Source organism: Thermobia domestica, chromosome 15 (assembly GCF_964235325.1).
Source record: "Thermobia domestica chromosome 15, izTheDome1.hap1.1, whole genome shotgun sequence".
Taxonomy (NCBI): Eukaryota; Metazoa; Arthropoda; class Insecta; order Zygentoma; family Lepismatidae; genus Thermobia; species Thermobia domestica.
In genome coordinates this window covers 86383427-86401058 of record NC_137468.1, presented here as the reverse complement: position 1 = coordinate 86401058, position 17632 = coordinate 86383427, and the positions used below count along the sequence as shown (strand labels likewise).

Here is a 17632-nt window from a genome sequence, read left to right as displayed (position 1 = left end):
TTCTATTCTATATTTGAATTTCTATTCCGTTTTTTTCATAATCCCAAATTAAATGTTTATAGTTTTAGGTAGAGATCGAGATCTCAGTTACTCATATCACTAACCAATATTATTAATAATAGTCTTTTCATCGTAATATATTGAGTGTAAAAATTGATGAAAATGATCGGTCATGAAAGACGGATGAATCTTGATCTACTTTTATGCTGTAATTATGAAAAGATGAAAGTTACCACGTCTTCACTCTTTCCAAATTTCATACATAGACAAAATGCTTCATGTTGCAGCTTCTGGGCATAATCACAAAATTGAGTTACTCGTACCTATTCAATTTACCATTATTGAGACCAGCATTTTTGAGTGAAAAAGTTTCTAATACTCTCCCTGTCTTTGTCGAGATTATTGCTGTCCAAATTTAACTTTAGATGTTTCGTCCTAATACATCAGGACTCAAACACATTTCCCTTTACTTGTGGTGGCGTTTTCGTAATAATTTTGACCCCTTTAAATAATATTTGTATATTAATAACTAACTCTATGGCCTATGGAACCCGGAGGTTCAATGCCGCGTTCACAAAAGTTCTCCACTGACTTCTATCCTTAGCCAACTGGATCCAGTTCCTATTTTGTATTCCTATTTCTGCGAGATCCACCTTAATATTGTCCTCCCATCTGCGCCTACGTCTTCCTAATGGTCGTTTTCCGATTGGTCTTACCGCTAACACTTTGAAAGTGTTTCTATTTTCTTCCATCCTGGCTACATGACCTGCCCACCTAAGCCTCCTACACTTGATGTCCCTAACAATGTTTGGTAAACCGTATAAATTATGTAGTTATTCGTTATGAAGTTTCCGCCATTCCCCATTCCCGTTCCTCTTGGGTCCGAATACTCGTCTCAGAATCTTGTTCTCAAATACTTTCAGTCTGTTCTAGCGACCATGTTTCGCAACCATACAGAACAACAGGCATGATTATTGTTTGATATATTTTAAGCTTCAAATTCCTCGACAGAATTCGCGACGACAAGAAATTTTGAACTGAATAATAACACGAATTCCCTGCTTTTATATGTTAGAGCAAGGTATAAACCCCCATACTCGGTTGGTCCTTCCTTAGCAGACGATGCGCTGCTTCTTTCTTTGACGCAGTGTTTCCATCACCATATTTTCTCACCAGTTGACTTGATTGCGTACAGTATAACTATTAATACCGCTTATTCCTATGGGCTTTTGTCTGCATAAAATAAAATTTATGCATTATCTTCATTTTATTCAAATAAAAGGTGTTACTGGAATCAAGACATGTTTTAAATATCCAGGTGTTTCAAAGAATCATGCATGTTAATGCTTCAAACGTTTGGATAATGAACTTGGTGTTATCTATGCGTACTATCTTCATTAGCTGCGCGTAACTGAAATTTTCAAATTCAGAACCTTTCTGATTTTAATTTACTCTTTCATTCTGAGTTCGAAAACAGAATAATAGGGATGTAAAGCAAAAAGTATGGTTACTGTAAGAGAGTCTCATGAGCAGCAGTTCTATCAGATTAAGAACTCGAGACCTACTGACCCTAACAAATATTTTAAAATTCGTATTTATTAATCAATATTTTGGTAGATTACAAAGAAAATTTTCTTGTCAACTGTTTATCCTCCGAACATAGCTGTTAATTCTACTGTCCATGAGTATACAGTTTAATTCGTTTTTTTTTTTTTTTTTTTTAAATCATTTTTATCACTTGATGAGACACGATTTTCCAATATTGTTCCCTTAAGTATTAGATCGGACAAATCAGACTGTATGAATGCGGCATTCATCTGTTGTTTTCATTTTGAGAGCTTTGAAAAAGTAAACTGTGTGCTAAGCAATTGCAAAACAATTTATTTATTTATTTTCATGAATTAATAAATATTTATTTAAACACTTGTCTTTATTTAACATAGGCCTGTTTTACTTTTTAGAAAATACTTGTAAAATGTCAGATGAATTTCGAAACTATAAATAAAACCAACTTTGTCCTTTAAAAAAATATTTACAAGAAAGAAAGAAGTAATAACGTCTTAAATGAAATAAAATTGTTCTGAAGACCTATGTCTCAATTTGATAGAATTGTATATTATCTTCCTTTACTTAAATGACGCCAATATTAAGACGAACATAACAATCAGTCTTTCAGTTTATAATGAATCTGTACCTTATGTTTGTTAATGAACACCGGAAATGCTTAAAAGATATTTTCAGGAAAACTGTTTTTCTTATTAATTTCTAGATTAAGAGTCTTTTTCTATATTGATGAAAGATGAGGCTCATCATTTCATACTTTATGCGTTAAGTGACTTCTGTGCTTTAAACTTGTTTTAGGCTCAAGCCCTGCTGATGCATTTACTCCCGATCTAATCTGAAGGGGTATATAAATGGGGTATCCTCCAGAATATGTGCGGAAAATATAAAATTTAAGTACAGAAGAGTAATCAAAATTCCATAATGTATTTAAATTTCTCATTTCAATATTTATTTGGCAGAATTGACAAAAAAAAAAAAAAAAAAAAAAAAAAAAAAAAAAAAAACTATGGAGACATTCATTCATATATTGGACATGAGATTCGAACTTGGAACCTCTCTGCTAAGAAGCATGTCTCTTACTGGTTACGTCGTTACATTCGGTGCTAACATTTATTACAGTGTTTTATTACGAAACTAATGAAGAAATAATCCCAAATTCCAGTAAGCAACTGAAAAACATTGGTAACTGTATGTGTGTGAAAGGGATGTTATAAGACATAATTAATTATTCTGATTTTACCAATCAAATTTTAGTCCTTACAACTCCTTACTCACAAACTCAGTAAGAACTTAACACTTAAGACCTTTAACACCGACATTAATAATAATAATAATAATAATAATAATAATAATAATAATAATAATAATAATAATAATTTCTTCTTTTATATAATAACTGATACTATGTGTCGGCTATAAGCGTCTTTAGAGTATGTTACATATTAGATCTAGAATGAAAACTTTTCTAAACACAACTTAAATCTTGCTATAAGGCAGTGGGAAGATTAATTATTAGCTTTGGCCTGCTTGAAGCTAAACTGGAAACAGTTTCAATATTATTATTTAATATATTTTCCTGCAAAAGTCGAAAACACTTCTGTGGAACCCACCTTTCTATCAGCAAGGGATCCCCATGTTGCCAACTTTCCACTACAATGGAAGACAATACAGCTGGACAGCATTCGTAAATACAGTATTCGGTTGATTGAAGATTGTATTTGCGGTCACTGTTGATTGTTTGTGAATTTATTGTTCTTATTTCGTTTTGAGTGTGTGAATTCTTTATATGTGATCGCGTGTATATATTCACTTATAAGTGATGGTGTGAATTATATCTACAGTGTATAGGCCCTATATGTATATAATATCAGAGTAATTTCACTGCTTTTGTAAATAACTATTAGTAGCTCTAAGTATTTTGTATATAGCTTCGTATATCTGCATACTGTATTGTGTAAACGCCATGGCGAGTGCTTCATCAAGCGCGTTTTCACCCAACTGCTATAGAGCTACGAATAAAAAGCGCATATTACGTAGTGGAGAACGACAAATTGTTTTAAATGTATATTCGTATTTTCGATCCTGCAATGGACCAAAATTAACCTCTGTTTGTGAAGCACTTCAGTTGACAGCTAATGCAACACTTGTTGACGTATCAACTTTACGACAAATAAAGAAGCAGCATATCAAATCCGGCGGAAAATTAGAAACTCCCCGAAAAATAAGACCTGATGACAAACGTATGACAAGGATGGACATTTATGACGATTTTTACCGCGCCACAATTCGAAGACATGTCCATGCGTTCTTCAAGAGGAATGAACTTCCAACTATCGACAAGATCTTACGCGTTCTGAAGGATGACGACGAAGTGCCTCAGTGTTCAAAGTGGACTTTGCGCCGTATTATGAAAGAAATGGAGTTTGCTTATATGAGACGGCAAAGAAGTTCTCTACTTATTGATAGAGAGGAAATCATTGCAAGTAGGCATAAATACTTGCGTCTTATCAGGAAATCTAGAGAACAAGGCAGATCAATCGTGTATACTGATGAAACCTTGGCCAACAAACGACATACAAAATCTAAGGCATGGACTGACACTCGCATAAAATCAGCTGATCAGGCTAAACGAGAAGGACTTTCTACAGGAGTGAAAACTACAATAGGAAAAGGAGATCAACTGATTTTGGTACATGCTGGTTCTGGAAACGGTTTCGTTCCCAATGCTCAACTGATTTTTCACGGAAAAAAGGATAAAAGAAATACAGATTATCACGGTGAAATGGATAGTAGAGTTTACGAAAACTACTTCACTGAGAAACTGCTTCCCAACATCCCGCCACATTCATTGTCTTCGACAATGCAAGCTACCAAAAAAAAAAAAAAAAAAAAAAAAAAAAAAAAAACTGCCTACGAAGAGCAGCAGCAAGGAAGAAATTCAATGCTGGTTGACATCGAAGGGAATTTCGTGGGATAAGGACATGTTAAAGTTCGAACTTTATGAAATTGTGCAACAGCATCGAACAAACTATGAAAATATTTATAAATTAGTTGAACTAGCTAAATCTGCCGGTCATGAAGTGTTGCGATTGCCTCCATATCACTGTGAATTAAACCCAATCGAATTGATTTCGAGTAAAGTAAAAAATCACATTGTGAGTGAAAATAAAACTTTTAATCTGAAAGATGTGCGTGTGCTAATGGAGGAAGGTATTGCGTTAGTGACTCAGGAAGGCTGTAATAATTGTATAAGTCATATGCAGAAAGTAGAGAGCAATATGTGGGACGTTGATGGTCTAATGGAAGAAATGCATAGCTCGTTAATTATTAATCTTAATAGTGACTCTGACAGTGATGAAAATGAAGAATATGATGATTTAGGAGTGGAACCATTGGAATCATTTTAAGGTAAGTGCTGGTTTAGAATATCTTTTTCACTTGTTATATAATCACCATTTTTCTAATATAGATTTTAATATTTTAAGTTCAAATAACTAAACCAGTGATGAAAAAATTGGTGGAGGGAAAGAAGTGGATGGAAACGAGAGAATCCCGAGGAAAGCCACGATTTCTATCAGTAACAGTGCTCCTTTAAATTTCAGGGGAGTTCTGCCCCCTCACTTCCACCACAGGAGCTGACCAGCCTCCCACACAGAGTTAAGAAAAACTAAATTGCAATTGCCAATATATCAAAGTATTCAAATACACTACATTCAGGAAGAAAGCCTAATCAAGATCTTAGTGGTAATCATGTTTGAGAAGGGAGCCTGAAAAGAAAATCACTCTTATAGCTACTAAACCTTAGTTTAATAACCACAAAATCTTTTTTTTTTTTTATTTCTATCTTTTTTTTTTCCTTGTGCGAAATTATAGAAGAACCATTCCTTTCAAACACAGAAAGAAACTTCGGGACTAATGTAGCTGAATTGTCATTTCATATCTTTTCTTCCTTAATACGTAATGGTATGAATTAAATTCTGTTCTATAATGATAAAAATCGTGTAACTGGACATAGACTGGAGAAGTGTACGAAAAGCAAGTGACGCCCGCGATACAATAAAATGTAACTATAATCAAAATACAACAAAATACATTTTGTGTAGTATTTTTCTTTTATTGTATTGTATTGTAGTACATAATACAAATGTTTTAAGTTGCATAGCGATTAGCATGATATTGGCATCTTTGTCATATTAACATGGGTTAAATATTAAGCCACAAAAATGAAGCAGGCTCCAGGATGTTTACTCTGAGAAGTCTCACGTTTGAATGCACGAGAGTGAGATCCGACAACGCCGCCGGAAGAGTGAAGTTCCTTGCAGGAAGGGGAACAATGACGAATCTTGTCGATTGCCTGGTTTCATACGTTGCAACTTACTTTAGTCGACATTTAATTTCTTCGTGAACATAATTTTGGTCTGTCAATGTTGATCCTAGATATTTGAAATTATCCACTTTATCAAAAGTATTATTTAATATTTTAACGCATCCATAATTTGCCATATTACGGTCCCGACTAGTGTTGTAAAATTTCCGGAAATTTTGAACCGGCTGGTAAAAAACCGTTTTTTTCGGTTTTTTCCGGAAAAATTGGAAAAAATTGGGAAAATAACAAAAATCTTCGTATTAAGTTAGTTTTACTAGTAATGGAACCGTTTTTTTTTTTTTTTTTTTTTTTTTAACGCGTGAAAAATATAAATTGAGAAATTTCAATATGTGAATGTTTAGAAAAGAAGCATTCGAAAATAAAACTTGTAATTATTCTTGAAAATTAATAGTCTGCACTCATTTCCTTTATGTGCTTTTTAGTCGTTTACTCATGGTTGTGCATTAATTACAGAACTTTTACAATTGGATACACATCTACGATCATGAAGCATTTCTATTGCAACAAATAGGGCTCTTGAATGAAATTGAGTTCTTAATGTGCTCTTTGATCTGGTAAAATTTTGTTAATTTTAACCAAATTACTTCTTAAAGAAAAGAGCAGTAGGCAAATTTCACTAATACTGATGCACTAAGACATATAATTACTATTATTTAATATTCATATACAGACTTTAATATAAACTTTATGAACAAAATTTTGTATGTAAACAAATACCTGTTTTCTAGTGCGACAAATTATCTACATATAAAAAATGAAAGTGACTATATTTGTAACTTAACAACTCTTGAACCACCAGACTGATCTCGATAAAAATTTTCAACATAGATGAGGTTCGGGCCTGGGATGGATTTTACCATTTTACTTCCCGCAAACTGGGGGAGGAGGGAGATATTTAAAAATCATGCAAAATGATCGATATTAGTGTGGATCCATAGTTTTAAGGGCCGCTGAGATGAACAGTGACATTTCCGATGCAGTTTAAATCCAAATTCAGCACTGCAACTTGGGGGAGGGGAGATACATAAAATGATCATAAATGAGCGATATTAGTATCAAATCCATATTTTCGTGGTTGTTGAGATGAACAGTAACACTTCCGATGCTGTTTAAATAAAAATTCAGGCCCGCAACTTAGGGGAAGGGGAGATATATAAAAATGAAAATAGCCGATATCAGTGTCGAATCCATAGTTTTCGGGGTCGCTGAGGTGAACAGCAACACTTCCGATGCCGTTTAAATCCAAATTTATCCCCTCAAACTGGGGGAGGAGGGAGATATATAAAAATGATGCAAAATGATCGATATTAGTGTAACTCCATAGTTTTCAGGGCCGCTGAGATAAATAGTGACATTTCCGATGCAGTTTAAATCCAAATTCAACGCCGAAACTTTAGGAAGGGGGAAGGGGGTGATATATATATAAAAAAAAAAGATTGAAAATGACTGATATTAGTGTCGAATCCAAAGTTTTCGGGGTCACTGAGATGAACAGTGACACTTTTAATGCCGTTTAAATTCAAATTCAGCGTCGTGACCTGGAAGCGGAGGAGAGGGGAGATATACAAATGATCGAAAATGACCAATATTAGTGTCGAATCAATAGTTTTCGGGGTGACACTTCCGATGCCATTTAAATCCAAATTCAGGCCCGCAATTTGGGTAGGAAGGGGTACATAAAAGTGACAAAGTGGCCGATATTAGTGTCAAATCCATAGTTTTCGAGGTCACTGAGATGGGCAGTGACATTTCCGATGTTGTTTAAATCCAAATTCATCCATGCAACTTGGGGGCGGGGAGATATATAAATATAATCGAAAATGACCGATATTACTGTTGAATCCATAGTTTTTGGAGTCGCTGAAATGAACAGTAACACTTCCGATGCCGTTTAAATCAAAATTCATCCTCGTAACTTGGGGGAGGGAGAGAAGGGAAATATATATATAAATGATCGAAAATGACCGATATTAAAGTCGAATCCATGGTTTTGAGGGTCCTGAGATGAACATTAACACTTCCGATGCCGTTTAAATCCTAATTCAGCGCCGCAACTTGGGGGCGGGAGAAGGAGTGGATATATAAAAGTGATCGAAAATGGCCGATATTAGTATCGAATCCATAGTTTTTGAGGTGGCTGAGATGAACAGTGACACTTTCGATGCTGTTTAAATCCAAATTCAGCCCCATTAGTTACTCCTAAAGGGGGAGAGTGACATGTAAAAGTAATGACATGAAAATTACTGATACTCGTGTCGAATTCATAGTTTTTGGGGTCCCTAGGTTCATTGGCGATAGTTTTGGTTCCTTTATACCCAAAATGAAACGTATTCTCCCCGTGCGAAGAACAGGTATTCCGCTAGTCTTTAATAGTAACGAACGGCAATTTCACATGTTAAATTATTTAATATATTTGTGTCACTGCTCAAATTTACGCACTTGTGCGGTGTATGTGTTTATATGTAAATAAGACAATCTCTCTTTCTGAGTTGTTCGAAAAATATAATTACAAATAATAAAGAAGGATTTTTATCATAAATCAAAAAACTAAAAAGTAAAATTAAAAGCTGTTGCTTTAAATATTTTTCCTGTTAGCAAAATACGTTATATATATGTTGCAAACACGTTACAGCAAATATGATTAGTATCGGGCGAAGAAATAGTTTTTAAATTATATTTTCATAGTTTTGCCAATATTTCCGATCAGAAGATTTTTTCTAATGAGTTCAAAGTTTTTCCAAAATTTTATACAGCACAAGGAAGATACGCATCTCCATAAAATATAAATTGATTTTAACATACTGGTATTAACTAAAATGATTCTGGCCCTGTTATTTTAACACTTCTCTGCCATAAAACGGTTACTTTGTATGATTACTTAAAATAATTTAAATGCGTCTATATTAATTAGTCTAACTAGGATAATATTTTAGGATCTTTTGTAGCTATTAACTCTATTCTATCACGGTGCTAACTTTGAAGGAGTGGTACAAATATATTGGTTGGCACAAAATTTCCCTATCCTAATACTAGAAACATAACTACTCAATGATCTTAACTGTAAACTAGTAAATATAAAATAGTTTTCATCTTAAAAGCATAATGTAGTAAAATATTCGAAACTTTCAAATTTTTCCAAAACTCGGGAAAAACGGTAAAAAAAACTGGCTTTTTACCCAAAATTTCCGTTTTTTTTTTTCAGGCTTTTACAACACTAGTCCCGACATACTTCCATGTATTTGGTTTTTCTGAATTTACTTCTAAACCCATGTCCCTGCAAGCGTTTAATAAGACTTCTGCATTTCTTTCTGTTCTTCTCCTATCATCCCCTATTAAATTTACATGATCAGCATACGCCATAACCTGGTGAACATCGTTTAACTCTAGGCCCTGGTTGATATCTTTGATTTTCCTCATAGCGTATTCCAGGACAAAGTTGAGTAATAATGGCGACAACGCATCTCCTTGTTTCAGGCCATTCTTGACGCGAAAGCTCGTGGACAAAAATTTTCCTACCCTAACTTCACTTTGGGATTCATTTAAACATACCTTAATTAATCTAGTTAGGTTTTTTAGTATTCCAAATTCTGTAAGAGCGTTGTACAATGTTTCTCTCCTAACCGAGTCGTAAGCCTTTCTAAAATCGATAAATAGTTGATGAACAGGGGTATTGTATTCCCATTTCCTTTCGAGTATTTGTCGAATGGTAAATATTTGGTCGATAGTTGATCTATTTCGTCTAAATCCATACTGATAATCTCCAATAATTTCATCTGCGTATGTGGTCAATCTTGCTAATAGAATATTTGAAAGGATTTTATAGGACGTTGACAGAAGAGAAATGCCTCGATAATTATTACAGTCAGTTTTGTCGCCTTTCTTGTGAATTGGAACAATGATTGATTCTTTCCACTCTTGTGGCAATTCTTCCTTGTTCCAGATAAGGAGAATGAGTTTGTGTATCTTGTTCGACAATTTTTCGCCTCCAGCTAAAATTAACTCAGCCGGAATTTCATCTACACCCGGAGATTTGTGTTTCTTTAATTTCTTTATAGCAACTTCTACTTCTATTCGGTTGGGTTCTGGAATATACAGTTCTGCAGTGTATCTTTCTTTCTCCACACATATTAGTTTTTGGCTGCATGTTAAGCAAATCTTCAAAGAAATGTTTGGATATTACTAGGAGTTTTAATAGGTTTGATCCTTGCATCACTTACATTTTTTTTCATTCTAATTTTTATATTTTTCTTAATAATCCTAATATATGAACTATGACATTGACAAATTCCCTAATAGACCAGTTTGTACTGTGCGGGTAACTTTTTTTTTGGTAAGCCAAAAAATGTTTTATAATATTTATAGATAATTTGTAGCTAAACTGAAACTCAAATTTGTTCGCAACTTTATTCATACTGAATTGCAATTTAGGCCAATATGGAAGGGAGATCTAATTGTTCTTGAAGTTATGTGCGACTTTATTGAGATATGACGTAGGTCGAAAATTTTCTTTCTTAACTTATCCAAAGTAACTGTAGAGTATCCAACGTTTTATCTAATTAAAATACAATCTCTAGTTGAATATTTTTCAGAAGAAATTCAACCAGACGCTATCTTTAATCTTGTAGGAGTGAGCAGACTTATAGTATTTATAAAAATCTCAAGCAGTTCGTTTCTTATACAATTTAGCAATAAATTAGTTGTTGAATCTACAGAACGTCAAATCAAGAAAATATAAACCACAAACTATTATCATTTTCGTATTCAATTCTAAATTTAATAATTTTTGTGTAGATCTGAGTGATTTCTGAAAATAGTGTCTGTCCCATATATAGTATGAAAGTGTCATCCAGCTTATCTGCACTAACTCACAAAGTGTGACTGGACTGGAACTTAAACCCGGGAACCACTTTTTCACTCTTTATAAGTTATTGAATTCGCACCTACAGAGGATTGTGGTGTGTAAAAATAAGTTGAAATCGGTTATTCCTTCCTTTCATTATTATCTGCACTATTTTGAAATTTGTTTTTTTTTTTTTTCCACACAATTTTACTAGCAAAATGGTCTATGGCAAAGTAGTAAGTAATAACGGAGAAATTGGGCAACCGATTACTCAATCCTTCTGCTTGCTTATGTACCTTGTCTTCAGAGAATTTAGCGATGGGATGTATGCAACAATAGTTAAAGACTAATAAATTTAATTATTTGAAAATTTTAATAATTATAAGATTTTGAAGACATACTTATAGATTAATTATTTTATATTTGAAGCATAGTTTACAGCACCCAAATGGAATTCATAGGTACTTTTTTAGGAATTTAATCCGATTCATTCGAAAAACAATTTTACAATTGAGTACAAAGAAGAAAATAGTTCGTATTTTCATGATTTGACGTTCAAGTAGATTTAACAAATTGTATGGAAAATCAACTGCATGTGATTTTTACATATATAACAAGTCTTCTTATTAATATAATACGAAGTCTAGAGTTGAATTTAATTTTAAGAGTACGTAGACCAGTACCAATGGAAAAGAGATATGAATATTTCGTTAGAAACTATATTTGAATTAGGTGAAAAGAATGGATATTCGGGGGACACTTTAGAGAAATTAAAAAAAGGGATTCTGACTTACATCAAAACTCAATTTAGAAAATCTCAATTATACAGGGTGGTCCGGAAGTGGACGTACCCCTCCCCCCTTTAGTTTCAACAGTATAGTATTAGTTATGGTAGAGTGTCTATACACAGTTACCTTGAAGTCTTAAAGAGTCTTAAGAGTCATAAACAGCGGTATGATCACTATCCATGTCGTAACCAGCTGAATTCTACGCCAAGTTCTCGCACATGTTTTGCGGAGATACACCGGAGTCACAAGGGTGAAGGCATGTTCCACAGCTGCTCGTAATTCCTTCGTTGTGTAATATCGACGTTTCTTACTTGTTGCTTTATGAAACCTCAGAGAGCATTGTCTGGTGTCGTCAGATCGGAATTTCTTGGAGGCCAGACAAAGGGAGCTGATGAAGATGCACAACCTCTTCCAATCCAGCGGCAAGGAAACGTTTGATTCAGGAAATTGCGCACATGAATAATGAAATCAAATAAACATGGATAGCATTGTTGCCAGACAATGCCAAGCAATGTTATCAGATAATGCCAAGCAATGTTATCAGACAATGCCAAGTAATGTTACCAAACAAATGTGAGTAAAATCTAAAACAGTCAGAAAACACCAATTAGGGGTACGCCCACTTCCGGACCATCCTGTAGAATTAGAGCCTATAAGTTAGTGATTCTTCATGCTGATCTCACAAAGAACTTAACAAATTATGAATATAGATTTCCCAAAGGGTTATTGGAAACCACATTCCTACAATATTTGTAGTAGTTTGAATATTGGCAATACTAGGAAATTAAAAAGTCAAAGATATATTCTTTTCATCAATGGCTATCCTTCCCGTTATTTATATATGTATTGTTTAGGCTTCGTAAAATTGAATCTGTATATATAAAAATGAAAGTGACTCTGTTTGTGACCATAACTTTTGAACCACTCGACCAATCACGACCAAATTTTCAACATAGATGAGGTTCGAGCCTGGAATGGTTTTTATCATTTAACGGTGTAACTTCGGAGAGGGGGAGATATATAAAAATTATCAATATTAGTGTCGAATCCATAGTTTTCGGAGTCGCTGAGATGAACAGTGACACTTTCGATGCCGTTTAAATCCAAATTCAGCCCCGCAACTTGGGAGAGGGAGGAAAGAACCCCTTGCTTCTCACACGGTCAACTTTATGTGGCAATATCTTTAGTTGTAAATCCCAAAATTTAATGTTCTGGTTGAAGAATGCAAGACAGAAAACATCGTGTATCAGAGAGTGCTTCAGTAATAGTAAAAAGTTACTGATTAACAGAACATATTATTAATTTTTCTTATTTTAGTGGGTAATTGGGTATTTCAGCGAAGTGACGCTAGTAAATAAATAAATAAATAAATAAATAATCAGCCTTAAATCCCTAGAAATAAGTACAGGTCATTAAGTCAATATAAGAATTACTTTATGGAGAAAAATGCTTTAAGGGCAACTACATAATTTCGTGTACGTGTGATGCTTCGTAGACTGGAATGACAAAAATGAATATTAGCACCAGGTTGAACGAACATCTTGTGCAGTACCAGGAAAACAAAGAGCCTATTTTGGGGCTATCCAAACACTTTCAATCGACTAAACAGTCATTATAGGATATGAGTGTTCTACACAGAGGTCTGTTTACTATTGAAAGAAATGTATTTAAATGGCATTACTTTAGAACAAAAAATCCTAAGTTAAACACCAACAAAGGTAATCTATATAAGATTGGGACGGTATCATTATTAATGTCATCAATGAAAGCAAAACAAATATCAGCTTAAAATCTTTATTACCTTCACTTTCGAGAAATTAAATACATATTGAATGCACAAACTAGAAAATTTTTAATGCTGGTATGTGCATGGATATTCTTGAAACTCCGTCGTTTTTTTCCCACTTTTTTCATTCCACTATTATCACAGTCATTATCATTATTTCCCATAACTTCGGACCATATTCGTGGCTACATTGAATACTCATCTGTTCTAATATGTCTTCCAGCAAGGAATAAGGACAACGATCCGAAAAGTTTTATAGAAGAATCTATTTGGAGATAAAACCTGAAATAAATAATAATAATAATAATAATAATAATAATAATAATAATAATAATAATAATAATAATAATAATAATAATAATAATAAAATGAACAAGGTATTAATGGGATTTTTAATGCAACTAAACGTATGTAAATAGATTCATCTTTGTGTAAATAGAAAGGAAATAGTAGTTGACTTAATTTTACATGGATTTGTAATTTACCAATAAGAATTGATATACTTTGTCAGTATTCTTACAATTTCCACTGTATTGATACACCTAATAAACATGTGAAGAACATATTGGAATAAATAGCTTAAGCTTGGAGAAGAGTGCCCAGGTAAGGCACTCGAAATATTGAATGTAATATTTGACGTAAGAACAGAAAGAAGTAAGTGATCCTTTATAGTAAAGACACACTTAGTTTTAATAGTGACACCAGTCAAGAATAAGTAGATTTTCTTTCAATATTGTTTAGAATAGCCATCCATAGTTGCGAAGAAATTTGGCTTTCAGTTTATCTACGAACCACTCATGGAAATAGAAAATAATTTTTGGGGTTACAAAGAATTATTTTGTTAAGAGTACTGGACATACTGATGTCTATCAGGCAATTAACCAATGCGATAGTTGATATATTAAGATGACTAACAGTAAGAGGAAAATGAAAACTAAAATGAAAGGAACGTAAGGGATGCAAATGATCAAGATTTTGTGATTTTTGGACAACAACAACAACAACAATAATAATAATAATAATAATAATAATAATAATAATAATAATAATAATAATAATAATAATAATAATAAAGGAGAAAAAAGCTTTTGGATATTTGTGAAAATGCAAATAAATGTTTTAGGATAAGTGATTTTCTTCTTTATTGCTAAAAGTTTTAACCTAGCTTGAACCCTGATGTACAATGCTGAAATAAAAATGAAATTTTGTAAATGCGTAAGAATGTATGTACTGTGGGGGGAAGGGGGTGATTCTATTTCTGCTGTTAAATTTATGAAAGTTATTTAAAATCTATTTTCTTGTCTTGTTCTTTATAGTAATCTCAATTAACATCTAACTTCTGTTATTACAGCTAGCTTGCTCACAATATCAACTCCAATTGGTTCTTTGACAGTTGGTCCTCTGATGGATATGTTCGGCAGGAAAGTGATGATCAAAGCTACCACAGTTCCATTTGTGATAGCGTGGCTGATCATGGCTAATGCTACAGGAGTATATGCCTTGTACTGTGGGAGAGTTTTAGCAGGATTTGCAATGGGTAAGTGCAATATAATCAGAGACGGCGGTGAGGACGCTACAGATCCCGAGCAGCAAACATGAAAACTCTAAGAGAACAGTCTATATAGTACATAAATTAACACTACAAAATATCCTAGAAATTCTACGAGTAACATTGTTTCTGAACTCTTAGCAATATTTGATTATATAATATGATTAATAATTTAAATTATATAAATTATAACTTTTTCTAAATAATTACCAAGTTTTCAAAACAAAAATTAGCTCCCGTATAAAATATAACCACAGACATTTCAACGACGAGTTATTATTTTTTCATGCTTGAAGAGCTAAATATTTTCAGCAGTTTTCTCCATTGGAAAAGCAACACATCATTTAGAAGTCTCTTGGAAGCATTTCTAACTGATAATTTTACCAGTTATTCAGCATAAATTGAGATGGAATTGGTTGCATTTTGGTTTAGCGTTCCTTTTAGCAGCAAGGCTACATGAGACGTGAATCTACAGCTTAACATGGGATCGGAACCACATGAACTTCCACTGGTTGAGACGGAATTATTAAGGTTGTTATTAAATACATTTATTGGGAAAACAGTATAGGTTAAAAATCCAGAAAACTTGAAGACAAGATTTACTTTATTATCAATACTATCTCTATACTTTTTGGTGTTTATTGGTTAGATTCTGATTTATGGTAACGAGAAAATGGCAAAGTCATAAACAAAGGAACGTAACAACAATACTCAAAAACCATAGACATTACACAATGGAGGAAACTGATCTAAATATATAATTCTTAGAATAAGGTAGATTCCTAAAGGAATACGTACTGAGGATGACAACTGCTATTTCAACGATTATACATCTGAAACATTTGAGGTTTTATACCATTCAAGTGCTTTGATGAGTACTAATTTTTATTTCGATTGTTTGATATGCATGCTGTTACATCATTAAGTAAATTAACAAGTGTGTTCAAACAGGTATTGCGTATAAGACTTAGGTGCAATAACGCATTCACCATCACTGTTATTTTTGAAAATACTACTTACTTCAGGTTGCTAAATTGCTTTTGAAATACGCTTAATAGCAATGACTACTGATTATCTATCCTTCTTTGATATTTTCCGCCGTAAAGAATGCAACATCATATTTTTGTTATAGAGCTACATTAATATCCACTTCGTATGATTAAAAAGATAACAACAATTGCTATTCAAATGACATAATTTAAGTTTTTACTAACTTGACGACAGAGTTAGAAACGCTCAGATTTGACACGTGTATGGTGTAACTGAAACTCAAGCTATAGAAACTAAGCTAAACTCACGCTCAAACTAAAAATTTTAAAACAAAGTCACTCACTACACTCAATTTGACGCTCACAATCGTAAATAATGCAAGTAAACCTGTCTGAAAATTTAATGGTAACGATAAAATATGATGAAATTTAAATATCCTATTTACTATTAGAAAATAGGATATTCTAAACTCCTAAACTCTGAGTCACGTCTTTTGTGATTCATTCACAAAACAAAAAATAAAATAATATCTAATATAACTACATCTGACTTTGGATACGAAGACCAGATGTAGTTAGCTGCAAAATATAAGAATTTGGTTCATAAGTGTATGGTAATCAGGAATTATTCTCTCGTTGTCCATTTTAACAAGAATCCCAATACTTCAGTTACTTTCTGAGATAGCAGCTCCATATGAACTCAGAAAATAAATATCTCGTGTCAGTGTCTCATAATACGAACTGTTCTCCAGTAAATTCCCATTTGGGATCTAACAAACCAACGGAGAGCAATTTCTTAATCTGCACGCGTTGGATTTTGAGAACTAAAAGAAATATCTATTTAAAGAAGATAGCAAGACTTTGGATTAGTTCGTTAATTCGTTTGGATTAATTCGTTAGATGTTAAATAGTTAGATGGAGATGTTAGATATCCGAAAGCGTTACATATTATAGTTTAAAATACAGTGGGCTTGAAGTTTCGGTCAGTATTTATTTTGTTAAAGAAGATGTCAAACCAATCTTTCCCAACCTCGCATACGCGATAAAATAAATAAATAAATAAATAAAATAAAATAAAATAAATTTATTTTTAAAAATTCTGTTATTAAACACAATAAAGAAAAATCTTTTCACCAGCTAAACCACCTTGATGCAGGTCTCAGATAAATAAAGATAAGTCTTTCTAACTTGTGGCTAAAAAAGTTTTAGTGGAGAAGGTTCTCTAAAACATAAATTAGTAAGAGCGTCAGTTTCTATTTCTTTTAAAAAGAAAACGAACAAAAAAAAAAAAAAAAAAAAAAAACGTTAAAATGAGAAAAGTTGTGTTAGCCTCTGGCGGAAAACAATTATTGCAATACTTCTAAATAACCTCTATAAAGTGTACTTCTTCCCTATGAGAATTAGAAAGTTAGATATCATTTGGAACATATGAATTAAATTATAATAGAATGTTAATTATAACAACACAAACATCTGCTTTATTTTAGTTTAACGTCCCATGTTTATGCACCGAGACTAAGGGGGACGGTTGATGGGACGAAGGATAATGGGGGAATGACGAAAGTGGGAAGAAACAGGAGAACTCCGAGAAAACTCATGCACATGGTGTTTTTTCATGATAAAGCCCTCTTGGTGCGAACTGGAAATAAACATGTGCTCTGGCCAGAGTCTTTGATTTACTAAGACTAGAATTATTTAATAACACAATGAAAATAAAAGAATAAAATCTA

General features: G+C 33.0%; 1 protein-coding gene and 1 long non-coding RNA gene across 5 annotated transcripts in view; one reads left to right on the top strand and one right to left on the bottom strand.

The window, feature by feature from the left end:
- Positions 1-17632, top strand: part of LOC145671120 (facilitated trehalose transporter Tret1-like) — a 167282-nt gene that overhangs the window by 144524 nt on the left and 5126 nt on the right. For all 4 annotated transcript variants that reach the window (XM_081739910.1, XM_081739912.1, XM_081739911.1 and 1 more), the window contains exon 4: positions 14716-14901. In XM_081739910.1, the coding sequence (XP_081596036.1) occupies positions 14716-14901 (186 nt within the window). The remainder of the gene's footprint in view (positions 1-14715; positions 14902-17632) is intronic.
- LOC145671121 (uncharacterized) overlaps positions 13501-17632 on the bottom strand; it is a 90461-nt gene continuing 86329 nt past the window's right edge. Inside the window, exon 3 of the long non-coding RNA XR_014128455.1 lies at positions 13501-13646. This is a non-coding gene — a long non-coding RNA (uncharacterized LOC145671121). The remainder of the gene's footprint in view (positions 13647-17632) is intronic.